The following is a 17,368-nucleotide window of genomic DNA, read 5'->3' on the forward strand; positions in this document are numbered from 1 at the left end:
CTTAAGAAGAAAAAAGGGGGTATAATTGAAGGCTGTGCTTTTCTTAAATCCTATAAAACTTTTAACTCTTAGGAGCATGTTTTTTATTTAATATAAAAATTAAGAAAAAATAAGGTCGATTGTTTTGTAGTGTCACAGAAAGGGGTCCCTGAGGAAAAATTCAAAACCAAGCTGAGGAATAATAACACAGTTCTACTTTTTAAATTACATATGTATAAGGGAACCTGGCTGGCCCAATTGGTAGAGCATGTGACTCTTGGACTCAGAATCATGAGTTCTATCAAGCCCCAAGTTGGGCATGGAGTCTACTTAAAAAATTAAATAACAGAGCAGCCCAAATGGCTCAGTGGTTTAGCTCTACCTTCAGCCCAGGGCCTGATCCTGGAGACCCGGGATCGAGTCCCACATCGGGCTCCCTGCATGGAACCTGCTTCTCCCTCTGCCTATGTCTCTGCCTCTCTCTTTCTGTGTCTCTCATGAATAAATAAATAAAGAAAATCTTTTTTTAAACAATAATAAATAAATAAATAAAGTTAAATTAAATTAAATTAAAATAACATGTATATATCAACATGCAGAAAAAAGAATCCACACTAAAATTCATAATGGTTATCTACAGGGAATGGATGGGTGAGACTCATTTTTTAGATTATGTATTTCCATTTTGTTTAATTTTTTTGGTAACGAGCATGAATCATATATACAAAATTTTTTAAAGTTCATTTGTTCATGCATGCACATCAAGTATTTATTTGGCTGATAACTACCTTAATTATGCCTTACACTCACAAGCACAAGTTTTTCAAGGATGGAGATCATTTTAGAAGCTTTACTGTATGTGCCCCACCGTGCCAACCAATGGGCTGGCCATCCATCAGGCAGGTTCATACAGGCTGAAATTACAGTAGTGAAGCTTCCATCAGAGCAACAAGAAGCCTGTTGTACCATCTACTGTCACCAGATGGCAGGTCTCCATCAGAAGTCCCATTCTATGGACTTTTTCTCATTATTTTCATTCCTTACTCCACCAAAGTAATTTATCTCATTGTATTATTATAAATTGTTTAAACGTCTCTTTCAGACCAGACTGAAAACTTGTCCAGGATAAAAACATCAACTAAGAGACTCCTGGGTGGCTCAGTTGGTTAAACATCTGCCTTTGACTCAGGTCATGATCCTGAGGTCCCAGGATTGGGCTCTGTGTCATGGTCCCTGTTTCTCCCTCAGCAACCACCTCCCTCCCACACACACACACTGCTCATGCTCTCTCACTCACTCTCAAATAAATAAATACAATCTTTAAAAAAAAATCAGCTAAGGGTAATTCATATTAGACTCATAAGTGTTGAGTCCTGGCCTGAATTCAAGTAGATACATTTTTTTTAGAATGAATAGATGGATGAATACTTCTCTGAAAACTAAAAATCCCACAATCATCTCCATACTTTCTTCCCCAACAATCAACTGAAAAACATTAATTGGGAATTTCTGTGTCCTATCCAAGGCTCACAGATGGGAGTTTAGAATGGTGAGAGAATAAAAAAACAGAATAAAGAAGTTTTAACCACCTGATATCTCTCTTCAGAGGAGCTCCTCCAACTCCAAACCTTCCAAGGCTAATAGTGAAGATATACCTTCTGCCATCTGGGCTTCTCCATCCAATGGGAGAAACTGCTGTTGTCCCTTGAGAGATCCCCCTGTGATTGGGATTTACAAAGCCTACCCTACAGAGCTTTCACAATGATGAAGGAAGCATCTTCAAACATGAAACAGTAATAGCTTGCAGATTTAGATCCTCTGATGGACCCCAGCCCTCACAAGCCCATGTGTTCAACAGACAACTAACTGTTTCCATTTCCCATACAGGAGGCCCCCTTTTTTTCTTCCCCACACCTGGAACTCTGGATCTGAGAGCCAGAGAACTTAAAGTATGCTCCTCTTCCTTCCTTGGACATACTGTGTGTGGAGGAACTTTGCAAGTCATTGAGAAGTTAAATTGGGGGGACCAAAGGGAGGGTCCAGGGTTCAAGCAGCTGTGGCATTTCGACTGGGAGTTGAGGATCCCCAGGGAGTGGGAAGAGACCAATCTCCAAGGAGAAGGGGTGGAGACCAGAGATTGAAAGTCCCTGAGCTCTGCTCAGTGTCACACTTTAGAAGAATATGCATGGAGGTATATTCTCCCCCCCTGCTCCATCCCCCCTTATCTAATTAGCAGAGGAGTGTAAAAAGTCAGAAATCCTATCTCTCTTTCTCTTCTGTTATTTCTGGCTACCTCCACCCACTCACTCTACTGCCCCCATTCCAACTTGCTCCACAATCTAAGTGGTGCTAGTAGGGTCAGGGCCCTGGAAGGAGCCTGGAAAAGAAAAGTAGGGGAACCAGGAATTTGGGAGTTTAGTGAGAGTGTGCATTCGGAAAGAAACATTGGTCTAGGATGCACACCATCATCGTTGTAGGGTGACCAATCACCCAGCTTGCCCAACACTGCCGGGATGTAAGCACTGCAAGTTCCACTCTATGGGAAATCTTTCATCTAGAGCAAACCAGGATGGTAGGATCCAAGTGTTCTTGGCCTCAACTCACTGTGTAACCATGAGATGTCTCCTCTCTCTGGGCTTCATGTAGTTCAGAAAATGGGACCCTCTAGCTCAGATACTCTACTGTTCTTTGGATGGCCTCTAGATTTCCTGAAGCTGGGCACCACAAGGGCAACTCTGGCTTATTCCTCATTGATTATAATCCCCAGAGCTTTCCCTAGGATTCTTGAAACTTCAACATCCTTGAACAGTAGAGGTAGAGGGGGCCTTTAAGACTATCTGATCCTGGGCAGCCTCTGTGGCTCAGCAGTTTAGCGCCGCCTTCAGGCCAGGGTGTGATACTGGAGATCTGGGATCGAGTCCCACATCGGGCTCCCTGCATGGAGCCTGCTTCTCCCTCTGCCTGTGTCTCTCTGCCTCTGAGTGTGTGTGTCTCTCATGAATAAATAAGTAAATAAAATCTTAAAAAAAAAAAAAGACTATCTGATCCTACTTCCTTTCTAGTTCTATGAACACCTTTCCAGAGGTACATGCATTTGTTCATTCATCATAGTTAAATATACACCTAAACCTCTATTTACTGTTTACTAGGTACTAAGCTCCTTGAGGGCAGGTAGCAAGATTTATGGCTCAGCAAGAGTGAAAGCCTTGCATATAACAAAATGATAAATAGATGGTGTTCAATTCCACATCGAAATCTTTTGCACTGTATCTCCCAGTGGCCTAGAGGGAGGACACAGGGCTCTAACGGTGTGCTGTGGGGTAGTTTGTCCCAGTTCAGAAAGCTGGGACAGGAATTTTGCAAACTGGTTGTTAAACACAGTCATTATTAAAAATTAAATTACATGGGGGAGCCTGGTTGGCTCAGTTGGTATAGCATGTGACTCTTGATCTTGGGGTCATGAGTTCAAGCTCCATGTTGGGGATAGAGATTACTTAACAATAAAACCTTGAGCAGCCCGGGTGGCTCAGCAGTTTAGCGCTGCCTTTGGCCCAGGGCCTGATCCTGGAGACCCGGGATCAAGTCCTACGTCGGGCTCCCTGCATGGAGCCTGCTTCTCCCTCTGCCTGTGTCTCTGCCTCTCTCTCTCTGTGTCTCTCATGAATAAATAGATAAAATCTTTTTTAAAAAATTAAGTTTCGTAACCAATAAAAACAAAGAGAACAAGTACTCAAAATTCATCTTTTCCTGATTACTTTCTGATATTTTACTACTATCTACACTCTTTTTTTAAAGATTTTTTATTTATTTATTCATAAATAAATAGAGACACAGAGAGAGAGAGAGAGAGAGAGAGAGAGAGAGGCAGAGACACAGGCAGAGGGAGAAGCAGACTCCCTGCAGGGAGCCCTACAAGGGACTGGATCCCGGGTCCCCAGGATCACGCCCTGGGCTGAAGGTGGCACTAAACGGTTGAGCCACCCAGGCTGCCCCTATTATCAATACTCTTAAGGTAATTTACATCTATTATAGCTATATGATAGAATATTACATAATGATGTGGTACTGTTCATCTCTTCCCAAGCCCACGTTGGTAGTTTGAAAAAGGCCATGGTGGGAGTATTTACACCATGGAAATCAGCAAACACTACCAATCATGGCTCCTGACACACCAGAACTGGTTGTTAAATACCTGTCTACCAGCACATCACTGGTTCAGAGACGTTATGGCCTTGTGATGGTACCACTCTATCTCCCTGTCATCATCTGCTCTGGTCTTCAGATCCAGATCTCCCTCTCTGGAAAAGAAAAACGAAGAGTTGGATCATCACTTAAAAACTAAAGAGATAGGGATGCCTGGGTGGTTCAGTGGTTGAGCATCTGCCTTTGGCTCATTGCCTTCGGCTCAGAGCATGATTCCAAGGTCCCAGGACTGAGTCCCGCATCAGGCTCCCCATGGGGAGCCTGCTTCTTCCTGTGCCTATGTCTCTGCCTCTCTCTGTGTCTCTCACAGAGACACAGAGAATAAATAAATAAAATCTTAAAAAAAAAAAAAAAAAACTAAACTAAAGAGATAGGAGCATGTGGCTGGCTTAGTCCATAGAGTTTAGTCTTAATCTTAGGGTTGTAAGTTCAAGCTCCACGTTGGGCATGGAACCTTTTTTTTTTTTTTTTTAAAGGAGAGGGACACCTGTGTGGCTTAGTCTGTTAAGCAGTTGAAGGAAAAGTTCAACATTCTTTTCTTTTAATTTATTTTTAAGGATTTTATTTATTTATTCATAGAGAGAGAGAGAGAGAGGCAGAGTCACAGGCAGAGGGAGAAGCAGGATCCATGCAGGGAGCCCAACGTGGGACTCGATCCCGGGTCTCCAGGATCACACCCCGGGCTGCAGGCGGCTCTAAACCGCTGTGCCACCGGGGCTGCCCAAGTTAAACGTTCTTAAGAAGGAAAAGTTAAACATTAGATTCTTGACTGGAGAAAATAGTAAGCAAACTTCGGGGCTTTTCCCAAGTGACTCAAGTCTCAGATACTTCTTTTCCCCAAGGAGAGGAGCCCACAACCAAGCAAAGGAAGACAGCTTGCTGGGCTCAGAGGCCGAGCTTTAAGTCCATTAAGGACATTTTGCTTTTGTGACATTTGCGCCCATCCTCTTAGAAAAATGTAACAGGAAAAAATATATACAAAATAGGAATCCAAACGTCTTATTATTAGATTCAACATATCTAAAATTATACATCAGGGCACCTGGGTGGCTCAGTTGGTTAAACGTCCAACTCTTGATCTCACCTCAGGTCTTGATCTCAGGGTTGTGAGTTCAAGCCCTATGTTGGGTTCCAGGCTGGGCATGGAGACTACTTTTAAAAAAATTAAATTAAATTAATAAAATTGCATTTTAAAAATAGTAAAAAAAAAAAAAAAAGTAAAATAAAATCACTACATCAAATCATTGTAAAAATTTCTAAATACTGGGACACCTGGGTGGCTCAGAGGTTGTGTATCTGCCTTCAGCTCAGGGCATGATCCCAGGGTCCTGGGATCGAGTGCCACATCGAGCTCACTTCATGGAGCTTGCTTCTCCCTCTGCCTGTGTCTCTGCCTCTCTCTATGTCTCTCATGAATAAAATAAAATCTTTTTTAAAATTTCTTAATATTTTCATTTCTGTACTTAGTAACAGGTAGCAGTTTACAGAATGACACCAATCCTAGCCCATAATTTGAATGCACTGCCCTAAAAAGTAAAAAAGCCAGAAGACTCCTTGGCTCCTGGAACTCCTTTGATGAGGGGATGTCTGAGCTCCCTTTTTCACCAAATCAGGCCCTGGGGGGCTGGGATGTAATCTGGATACCATGGAAATGAGTCATGATGGTGACCTCCTGTTTGTATTTTCCTCTGAGTCTCTCTGGACTGCCTTCCCCAGTCCTAGAAAAGAGCTCCATCAACCAAGGAAGATCTTGACTCCTTGACCCCAAACCTATCTAAATGGTGCCTCAGGTCCCTATTAGGTAGTGGTCACAAATTTCTTTCATTAATTTGTTTGTCATCCAGGCATCTTCTCAAGCACTTAAGTGAATCTAAAGGAGGGATTCCTGGGGTGCCTGGCTGGCTCAGTTGGTAGATTGTGTGACTCTTTTTTTTTTTTTAAGATTTTATTTATTTATTAATGAGAGACACAGAGAGAGAGAGAAAGAGAGAGAGAGGCAGAGACACAAGCAGACTCCATGCAAGGAGCCCGACATGGGACTCGATCCTCGGTCTCCAGGATCACGCCGTGGACTGAAGGCGGCGCTAAACCACTGAGCTACCCAGGTTGCCCAGATTGTGTCACTATTGATCTTGGGGTCATGAGTTCAAGCCCCAAGTTGGGCACAGAAATTACTTAAAATAATAATAATAATAACAAAAAATTAAATAAAAGAGAAATTCCTGCCTAAGGAGCTGATATCCTAGCAACAAAGTGATGTGAAAAGGGCATTCAGTTTTTCAAATACAGCCCTGGGTGGCCCAAAGGTTGATTTTCACATATAAAATGATAAACCCTCCTAGGAATGAAGGAAATTAGCCAGAACTTAGAATGTGGTAGAAGGGCCTGTTATGGAGATGGGCTCTGAAATGTTTCTGCTCCATGGTCCCATGATTCCACAACTTTACAGCCACCAAGGAAGGAGATAGGAAAGGTGTATCCATGTACTTTGGTAAAATGAGTAGGAGGGTGCACCAAATAGGGTTCCCCCTGTAAGTAGGAACACTTGGGGAAGAAGGCAGGACAAAGAGTGAAGTCTGGGTGACAGATGAGGACACGGTAGCTCACAGGAACTAGTGACCTACTTTCAGGGTTAGGAATCTCATCTGCTCTAGGCTCCAAGACTCTAAGAAATTGAACCATGTAGCAGAAAGAGAGCAGTCTGATCTATAGAGGAAAGAAACCTCAAGGGTAGGGAAAGGCTTCAGCCCCTCGGTCAGCCTGGGAGGGAAGAAGGGCTGGTGGGGCGGGGTGGGGCGGGGCTTTCCTTGGAGGCTTTGGGGCTGAGTCCTTCCTTTCTGGTCCCCCATTGGGTCAGTGGATCCTGCAGCCCTGCCAGGGAAGGACAAATGAGAAGAGCTGTTGGTTTTTCCCCTTTAGCCATTCAGAATTTTCCCACATAAATACCGAGAAAGACCCTGCTCTCCCCTCACTTCTCAGGAGTTGCCCCTGGGCTGGACCTGGCGCCCTCAGGGTGAGCAGGGCCATGGGGGACCTGTTTATGCTCAGGGTGGCCATGGGCATATGCTACGCCACCTTCAGTGCCTCTGCCTGGTAAGTACTTTCCATCCACCTTCCCCACCCAGGAAGCTCCCATGATCTCATTCCCATTCACCGCTGCTTCATTTTTTTCTCTTTTTGACAGGTCAGTGAACAATTTCCTGATAACAGGTCCCAAGGTAGGATGATCTCTGGCTTCTGTTTTTAGCCACCCAGTTTCCTAAGGGAACTCTTTTTGAGGAAAGAAAAGAGGGAAGGGGAAGGAGACAGTGACGGAAGTTCCCCACCCAGAGGAACCCATAATTGTTCCTTCATGGAGAGCGAGCCCACCTGAGTCCTGCTTGCCCCCCAGCAGCCCCGGACGACCTGACCCAAGTCAGGACTGACCTTCATAGTACTTTCCCTTTGCCAGGCCTATCTGACCTACACCACCAGCGTGGCCCTGGGCGCCCAGAGTGGCATAGAGGAGTGTAAATTCCAATTTGCTTGGGAACGCTGGAACTGCCCGGAAAGTGCTCTCCAGCTCTCCACTCACAACAGGCTGAGAAGTGGTAAGTTGTGCACTCGCACAAAGGGGTATATTGTGCATGGTGATAGTGCGCTTGCTGCACGTGTACGTTTTGTGTGTACGTTTGTGTGACATGTATACGCACAATGAAATGAAAACGTTATCAGTGATCTACTGACCTGCCACTTCCTGGCTGTGAAACCTTGACCGAGTTACCCCTCCCCTTTTTCAACCCCAGTGTTGTCATTGGGTCAATGAGGCCAGCTCTATTTAGCTCCCCAGGAATACTAGGAGGGTTGCATGGGGTGGATACAAAGGTATTTCCATACAAATGTCATCATTTCTCTATTTTTTTAAAATGCAGGGCTGTATGTGTGTGTTTGTATACACTTACCTTGCACTGAGTTGCATGAAATAAAAACAGGGAAAGGGTTCTGTGTTTGCAGCCGCTGAGGGGTTTCCCATCTGCCCAGCTGTCATAAACTCCCAACAACAGAGAAGCTGAAAGATCATATTGAGCTGTATCTCGTGTGTGTGTGTGTGTGTGTGTGTGTGTGAGCGCGCACCTGTTGGTTCTTTATAACTGTGTGTAGTAGTTTGCATAAAGTTCGTTTATATACAAAAAATACAGAGTTGCCTGAGAAGGGGGGCAAGAAGGGAGTAAAGAAGATGTGGAAGAAGAGAGTCCACACTCTCTTTACAGATTCCTGTGGGAATGTGGAGTGTGTGGAAATGAAACGGAAGAATGTTTTTTAGTAATATATGAGCTCAGTAAGTGGTAGCCATGATCATTATTATTATTAAATAGTTCCTGAGTTATATCAGAAGGAAGAAAAGGCCCTTCTCTCTTTGCTAAGTCAGCTTCATGGCCCTTAGTCCCCACTGCCCAAGGACTGGAAGCAGTGGCTAGTGAACAGAAGCCCAGGCTGGATTTTAGAAGAGCAGTGTCTTGGTCCCAATACAAGTGGTGAGGAGAGTGGCCTTGGTGCCATCACTCCCTCTCTGGGTTTTATTATCCTCACCCCCATAGGGATACTGTCTACCTGAATGAAGTAAGGATGCTGGAAAGACATGCATTGTTCTCTCAAGTAGAAGAGCATCCTCTCTCTCTCTCTCTCTTTTTTTTTTTTTGTAAGATTTTATTTACTTGAAAGAAAGAGCATGAGTGGTGGGGGGAGGGTCAGAGGGTGAAAGAGAAGCAAACTCCCCACTGAGCAGCAATCCCAATGTGGGGCTCAATCCCAGGACCCTGGGACCATGACCCAAGCCAAAGGCAGATGCTTAACTGACTGCACCGTCCAGATGCCCAGAAAGAGCATCCTTTTAAACCCAAAAGGGACAGGGGACAGAGGAGAGAAACAATTGCTTTTCTAAAGCCTCTGCTTTGAGTCACCAAGTTTCCAGTCCCCTCTTTCTCTCCAAAGCCACCAGGGAGACTTCTTTCATTCATGCCATCAGCTCTGCTGGAGTCATGTACATCATCACCAAGAACTGTAGCATGGGCGACTTTGAAAACTGTGGCTGTGATGAGTCAAAAAACGGAAAAACAGGTAAGCTGTGCTCTGTGTGGGTAGGAAGAAGCGAGGAATGCAGAGCTACATGCAGGTTAACGTCTTCCAGGGAAAGGCTAAGGGACACAGGTCCCTCAGATACCGAGATGCTAGCAGCAACTTCTTGGTGGGAGCTCCTGGACCTATACTATTCCAAGAGTTGAGCCCGGGTCCTTGATTCCAGGATCACAAAGTAGCACTGAGCTCTAAAACTAATAAGACATCGAGGAATGAGAAGGCCAAAGACAGTTTAAAGCTAACCCTCATATTTCAGGCTGAGAACAGCTTGGCCATAATCCAGAGCTACTCAATTATTTGTAGACGATCTAAGAGACTCGGATTTGTCATCAAAGAGGGAGAAGATGGCTCTAACAAGACTACTGTAGGATAATGGTGCACAATTACAGAATATTTGAGCTGCAATGAACCTGTAAGATCATCTTGGCCAGGCTCAGTATGCTTACATTTACTGTGCGTAGAAAGACTAATTGCCTAGAGATGGAAAGTACCTGAAGGGTAGGCAGTTGGCTTTGGGGAAAGGACCTTACCCACTCACCTCCACTTCCCTCTCTCACCTGCAGCTTTACATGCTTCTAGGGCTCTTGGAGAATGGTTTGGCTATGTTAGCTAAAGTGACCTTGACCCTTCTGAAACTTAGCCAGGAGGAGTATGTAGGACTTGGGCAGCCCCGGTGGCGCAGCAATTTAGCGCCGCCTTCAGCCCAGGGTGTGATGGAGCCTGCTTCTCCCTCTGCCTGTGTCTCTGCCTCTCTCTCTCAGTCTGTGTCTCTCGTGAATAAATAAATAAATCTTTAAATAATAATAATAATAAAGTTTGATTTACTTATAAAATAAAAGAAGTATGTAGGACTTATTGTTTCCTTATGTGTAGGAGGTCATGGCTGGATCTGGGGAGGCTGCAGCGACAATGTGGAATTTGGGGAAAGGATCTCCAAACTCTTTGTGGACAGCCTGGAAAAGGGAAAAGATGCCAGAGCCCTGATGAACCTTCACAACAACAGGGCAGGCAGGCTGGTAGGTATAGGAGCCCCCCAGTGAACTATCAGGATCACTATTGGCAATAGCCTCACATGTGCACAGCCCTTTACAACCTAGCAAGAGCTGTCTCAGACCCATGTGCCATCCTCATACCACCTAACAGGACTGGGATGGCCACCGCCATTCTCTGGATGACAAAGTCAGTTCAATACAACTAATAAGCATCAGAACCAGGCAATAAACTCAGATCTTCTACTTTAGTATTATTATGAAACATTACCATGTAGCCCCTTCTGCAGGCAGGTTTCTGAGAACACAGGACAATACGGTAGCAATGCCTTGCTTTCATGACAAAATTTTAAACATTTCAACTGTGTATTCTAGGAAATTAATGGGGGAGGGGAGGGAGATCATCCAAATTGTATCCTAAAATCTGTCTGGATTTCTAGGGATTGGGACTTATCTAGACTTCTCTGGAGGGGCTGTTTTCACCCAAGACTTCTGGAGTGTTCTGAATTCAAGTGCAAGCAAGTTGGATTTAAAACTAAGAGCATAAAAATTTCCCCGTGAGCCCATACCTGGAAGACCTGATTGCCCAGGGCAAGGGGAAGAGATTTTCAAGGCAATTACACACACATGGGTAATTGCCTTGCCGGTAGAGGTCCAGACTGCATGAACTCCCCTACCACTGGGAGAGGACAAACCCTCACCAATACTCCAGCCTCTACCTTCAAGACAATAACAGTGCCGATGATCATATTTTCTCCTTTAATTTACCCGGAACTTTCTTGATCATTCTTATTCCAATGACAGAGAGAAACAAGCTCAACAAGGGATGGAGTTGGGCCTAGAGCCTCGGTTTCCTATTCCTGCAACTTCTTCAACACTTGCTTGATTTTCCCATACAATACCCAACAGCACTTTAAAATTACCCTTATAGGGACGACTAGGTGGCTTAGCGGTTGAGCACCTGCCTTCGGCCCAGCGTGTGATCCCGGGGTCCTGGGATCGAGTCCCACATCGGTCTCCCTGCATGGGGCCTGCTTCTCCCTCTGCCTGTGTCTCTGCCTCTCTGTGTGTGTCTCTTATGAATAAATAAATAAAATCTTTTAAAAATAAATAAAATTACCCTTATAAGGCCTTTACACCCCTGAATACTCTAATTGAGAAGATCTGAGGTGGGGCCCAGGAACGAGCATTTCCCACAGGCCTCTCCAGTAATTCTGATGCTCTTCCAAAGTTAAGAAGGACAACTCTAAAATATCCCATTGAATTACTAGCCTTTGGTCTTCCCTACCCAATGTCATTTTATTTTTTGTCCTCTCTCACTTCCTCTCTCTCTAGGCAGTGAGAGCCATCATGAAAAGGACCTGCAAATGTCATGGCATCTCTGGGAGCTGCAGCATCCAGACATGCTGGCTGCAGCTGGCTGACTTCCGGGAAATGGGAGACTACCTGAAAGCCAAGTACAAGCAGGCCCTGAAAATTGAGATGGATAAGCGGCAGTTGAGGGCTGGGAACAGTGCTGAGGGCCACTGGGCCCCCACTGAGGCCTTCCTTCCTAGTGCAGAGGCTGAGCTGATCTTTTTAGAGGAGTCACCAGATTACTGTACCCGTAATTCCAGTCTGGGCGTCTATGGCACAGAAGGTCGGGAGTGTCTGCAGGACAGCCACAACACATCCAGGTGGGAGCAACACAGCTGCGGGCGCCTATGCACCGAGTGTGGCCTGCAGGTGGAAGAGAGAAGAACTGAGGCTATCAGCAGCTGTAACTGCAAATTCCAGTGGTGCTGTACAGTCAGGTGCGACCAGTGTAGGCACGTAGTGAACAAGTACTACTGCACAAGCTCCCTGGGCAGCGCTTCGGCCAGAGGCAAGGGCAGTGCTTCATAGCAAGCACTTGCTTAGTTGCAAGTGAATTTGACAATGGGAGGGGACATGGTTTCTTTCTCAGAAAGAGTGAATTAGAAAATCACATAGTTGGTCTGTAGCTCTCTTCATATCTGCTATTGATGGGGAAATGGAGGCCCAAGGTTATATAGCATATTCTTGACAGAGTTGAAATTGGAATGTGGCATTCTAACGTGGGCAGACCTCATTTAATCTCTCCTGCAAGCTGTTTCCTGGACTTTGTGTCTGTACTTTTGCATCTTGCTAAAGGGGAGTTTGGCTTGGGGGTCTTATCCAGAGGGACCCTCAAAGTACTTGTCACCATAAGTTTCAGAGGGAATGGAAGCAAAAACCAAAGAGTTCTGTTCAGACTTCTGAAGGAGCAAGCTTCCCCGATGCTGGCTAACTCCAGAAAGAACAACTATATGTTCACGCAGATCATTGAGGCAGAAACCATACATGTACCTAGTGGGTGGCTTTTAAGGTATTGAGTTTTTCATCTGAGTATGCACTTTTAAAAAGTTCTCAGGGCACCTGACTCGCTCAGTTGGAAGAGCATGTGATTCTTGATATTGGGGTTGTGAGTTCAAGCCCTACACTGGGTTCAGAGCTTACTGAAAAAAAAAGTTCTCCCCTCAAAACCCTGGGAAAACCAGGAAACCAGGACCCAACATAAACTGAGGACTTTCCCAGCTCAGAAACCACCTCTGTAGCCATGGAAAAAGAATGGTCATAGCAAATGGGCAGGTGACCCCAACTTATCTAGAGGAGGCTCTCCTCCATTACCCTGCCCAAAGAGAGAGATTTTTGCCCCCAAGAGCTGTGAAAGGACTCTTTTGTTATTTTCCCAGATTGGGAATTCAACTTCATTTTGCAATAAATGCTAGAATATACATCTACCTGAGACGTTTTATTTCTCACTTTGGTAACCTTAGGATAAGAAAGGGAATTGAAAACCCTGCTTGTATATTCCAGTTGTGCACAAAACTAAGGGAAAAACTGGAAATACACAACCCTCTTGGTATAAGTGTTTAAGAGATGATATAATTGAGAATCAGGAACTGGTCAATAGGAAAACAATGTAGACTCCTGGATTTAGGTGGTGTTATTTTAATGCAACCTAAGAAACTTGATGAACAAGGAAGCCTTTTGAACTTGAACCATATTCAAAGTGTGTTTGCTCTCTTAACTTGGGCTTCCTGGGGTGTCTGTATGCCTCAGGGAGACCCTGGGCTAGAGAGACTAGGAAAGTTGTGGATTCTACCTTCCTCATTTGCACTTCTACATCTTCCACTGGCAATCTTGGGGTGGAGAGCCCTTGGGGGCTCAAAAATTGGTCTCCTAAATTTGAGCATCTCAGCTTTAGGAGTCTCCCCTTTGTGCAAAGGCCAACCATAAACAAGTACAATGACTGATCACCAAGAGTGAAGAAACCTCTCAGCTTAATGTTTTAAATTAGAAAACAATTTAAATGTTCAACAGTAGGGCAAAGTAGTTAAATCATGGCCCCACAATGGAATATCAACCATTAAAATCATATTTTGGAGAAATACCTGGCAACATGAAAAACATACATGATATATTAAGTGAGTAAAGTTAATTACAAAACAGCATGTTCAGGATAACTCAATTTTGTTTTCAAAAACTTGAAAAAACTGGGTCACCTGCTGACTCAGTTCTTAGGTCATGCCACTCTTTTTTTTTTTTTTTAAGATTTTATTTATTTATTCATGATATTCACACAGAGAGAGAGAGAGAGAGAGAGGCAGAGACATAGGCAGAGGGAGAAGCAGGCTCCATGCAGGAAGTCCGACGTGGGATTTGATCCCAGGTCTCCAGGATCGCACCCTGGACCAAAGGCAGGCACTAAACCGCTGCACCACCCAGGGATCCCATCATGCCACTCTTGATTTCAGGGTTGTGAGTTCAAGCCCCACACTGGGCATACAACTGACTTTAAAAAAAAAAAAAAAAAGAGGGATCCCTGGGTGGCGCAGCGGTTTGGCGCCTGCCTTTGGCCCAGGGCGCGATCCTGGAGACCCGGGATCGAATCCTACGTTGGGCTTCCAGTGCATGGAACCTGCTTCTCCCTCTGCCTATGTCTCTCTCTCTCTCTCTCTATCATAAATAAATTAAAAAAAATTTTTAAAAAAAGAAAGAAAATATTTGCTATTGTGTAGTACCAAATAGAGTAATATGTTTACCTGTTTGTGTTTTTCTGTGTTCTTACACTTGTCTACGATAATAAATATTTTTCTTATCAAAAAGAATCGTTACTGGGGTGCCTGGCTGGCTCAGTCAGTACATGTAATTCTTGATCTCAGGGTGGTGTGTTCAAGCCCTCGAAAGAAAGAAAGAAACCAAGAAACCAAGAAAGAACAAAAGGACAAAAGAAAAAAGGAAGAAAGATAGATTTAAAAAATACTTTTTATAAAATACTTCTGGAAAAAAAGAATGAGTTATTTTTTTTTTAAATGCCAACAGGAAATAACCTTCTTCTTCTTCTTCTTTTTTTTTTTTTTTTTTTTTTTTTTTTTTTTTTTTTTAGTGAATAGAAATGTGAAATATTCATTAAGGAAGATGGCATCTCAAGAGAAACCATAGGGGATGCCTGGGTGGCTCAGTGGTTGAGCCTTTGCCTTCAGCTCAGGTCGTGGTCCTAGGGTCCCGGGATGGAGTCCCGCATCGGCTTCCTGCATGGAGCCTGCTTCTCCCTCTGCCTATGTCTCTGTCTCTCTCTGGGTCTCTCATGAATAAATAAATAAAATCTTGAGAGAGAGAGAGAGAGAGAGCGAGAAACCATAAGCAGGTACCTTGAAAGCTTACTGTGGTCTTTATTTCTTCTGGTGCATTTACAACTCCCACGGATGGTGGAAACAAGAAAAAATCCATTAAAGTACAGCCTATGTCAAGAAAATGGAAGATTTCTTCTACCTTTCTCCTAAGAAAGTTTACAGAAAGACACTACAGTTATTGACAGAGAAAGTGTGTGTGGCGGTAGTGAAAAGGGGAAAGAGACACCATCTAAGCATAAAAATTATGGTGAAGAAATAGGCAATCAAAAGAAAAGATTAACCTGGGGCTCAGAGAAAAACAAAAATCATAAAATTATGTGGCATTGAGGTCAATCCTCCAGTGCACACAGATGCCAAAGTGCCCGTCATAAAATCCGAATTGTGAAACTGTGCTAGGGAAATGAACAAACTAGATTTTCTCCCTTCATTCCTAACGGAATCTCCATCCAAAGGACCCAGGTACTTGATGCTTTGCCATCAATCAATCACATCAACAATCTTCCTACATAGACCCTGAGCCGGAAAGGAAAGGAATTCAGATTTCTCTACATCCATCACCTTCCTGTCAGGGATCCATTCCATGGCTTACGGTGTTACTCAGCTTCCTTAGTTACAACCCTCCCCTCCTTCCCTTTTGGCTCACCCTGACAAGTGGGCTCTCATGGAGGTGACAGGACAGTAAAACTCCTATGTTCAGTACGTTCAGGACCCCAGACAGGCAGACTGGCCATAATCTATGGTGGATCTTGAAAACCTGTTGAAAAGAGAATCAGCTCAATAAGGGAAACCTGTCCACAAGCCTATTCACCCATTTCAAATCCAAGCACTGCTTCATGTGGCCTGGAGAACAGAAGCCTGTATTTTCTGTCTAGATTAAAAGGAAAATATGCTTATGCTTGCCAGGCCCCTATAAAGTTTTTTTCTCCTCCCCCTCCCACCTCTTTTTCCTCCTTCTCTTCCTCATCCTCCTTCCCATCTGACCTTTGCCATGAGTAGAACTAGGGATTCCCAAGAAAACTGTGAGGTCTGTTCCTAGAGTCTCCTAAGGTGCCCTGCCAGTCTCCTCAGGGCTTGCCAGTGGTTGTAACAGTAAGGGTGGAAAGGAAATAATGGAGCACCTATTAAGTGTCAAGGGCTTAATATATGTTATATGCTTCATCCCTGGGAACAACCCAATTAAAGAGTTACAATTATTCCCCTCTTATTACTGAGGAACTATGTCTCAGATAAGTTAAGCACTCACCCTAAAATTAAACACAAGGAGGTGGATTTGAATTCAGGCCAGGATCACACAAATCCACACGCTTTCTTTTTTTTTTTTTTTTTTTTTTTTTTTTTCCACACTCTTTCTTGACACCACTTGTGCTCTGGGAGCCCAGCATCTCCGGTGACATTCTTAACTGTCTTGACAGCTTTGCCGAATGACTACCATTCATATGCAGTGAAAGGTGTCCTCTTCCTCCCTCTTCTGCAAGTAGGAGAGTTAAATTTCTCAGCCCTTCTCTAGAATGGGGAAACCTAACTTTTGACTTGCAAAGATCTTCCTTAGAATGATAAAGCAAGATAGCCTGACTCCTGCTGACTTGGGTTGGCGAATCCTGGTTCACTAGGGGGTACTCAGAGAAAAAAGCTAACAATTATGGTCTATATTAGAGGTCAAAGTTTCAAAGGAATGTCAAAGGAGGAGTGTTTATTTTAGAGGGTAGAGGAAGGAAAAACAGGATCTAGAGAAAGACAAATTTCTAGCCCCAGATCACAAACTACTTCTAATAATTGATCACAAAAGATAGAGACTCGGCCCAGATACAGATGTTTGAGTTGAGGGGAAATGCAGTGAAAGCGAAAACCAGAGAAAGGGCTTCAGGAGAAGTTAAAGACCTTTGAGTAGAACTACAGCTCTAAAGCAGCTAATCCTGTCGCATTCCCTAACAAAAAAAGGGGAAAGCTGGGTTTAGAGGAGAGAAGTGTCCAGCCCTATGTCACCAAAGGAGATAACTGATGAGATAACACTAGACTCCAAGGCCCTGAACACTCTCCATGGCTGGTGCTTTGCCAACCCTTGTCAGACTGCCGTTTTCATCAAAAAAGGGACATTGGATGAACAATGCGAGTATTGAGGAAATTAGGTCAAGGCTCCAGGAAGCTTCAGACTCTACTTGGTCAATGAGGGAATAGGGAGACTAGGGGTAAGGGAACTAGGCATATGGGTGAGGGAAAAGGCCTGCTGGTATACGAGGACCCCAAACACATTCCCACATTCCTCTCAGATTCTCCAGTACCTGTGCAGACCTCTGCTGAGGTGCTGAGGTACTGAGGTCCCTTATCATTTCTTCACCAGGAGCTTCTTACAGCCCAAAAGAGATCACTTGATTCAGCCACATGCTTCTCAACAGAACAGCTCCTAAT

The 17,368-nt window shown here is 44.2% G+C and overlaps 1 protein-coding gene across 7 annotated transcripts in view; it reads left to right on the forward strand.

Moving 5' to 3' along the window:
• Positions 1 to 14,934, forward strand: part of WNT8A (Wnt family member 8A) — a 48,636-nt gene extending 33,702 nt beyond the window's left edge. For 2 of the 7 annotated variants that reach the window (XM_072841161.1, XM_072841159.1), the window contains exons 3-6: positions 7,634 to 7,772; positions 9,154 to 9,279; positions 10,171 to 10,313; positions 11,622 to 13,066. In XM_072841161.1, the coding sequence (XP_072697262.1) occupies positions 7,634 to 7,772; positions 9,154 to 9,279; positions 10,171 to 10,313; positions 11,622 to 12,170 (957 nt within the window). In that variant the 3' untranslated portion in view covers positions 12,171 to 13,066. Of the gene's footprint in view, positions 1 to 6,836; positions 6,913 to 7,018; positions 7,276 to 7,366; positions 7,401 to 7,633; positions 7,773 to 9,153; positions 9,280 to 10,170; positions 10,314 to 11,621; positions 13,067 to 14,715 lie in introns of those variants that run through there. The other 5 variants (XM_072841158.1, XM_072841162.1, XM_072841156.1 and 2 more) reach the window with 5 other exon arrangements.
• The last annotated feature ends 2,434 nt before the right edge of the window (positions 14,935 to 17,368 follow it).

This window comes from Canis lupus, chromosome 10 (genome assembly GCF_048164855.1).
Source record: "Canis lupus baileyi chromosome 10, mCanLup2.hap1, whole genome shotgun sequence".
In the NCBI taxonomy this organism is placed as follows: domain Eukaryota; kingdom Metazoa; phylum Chordata; class Mammalia; order Carnivora; family Canidae; genus Canis; species Canis lupus.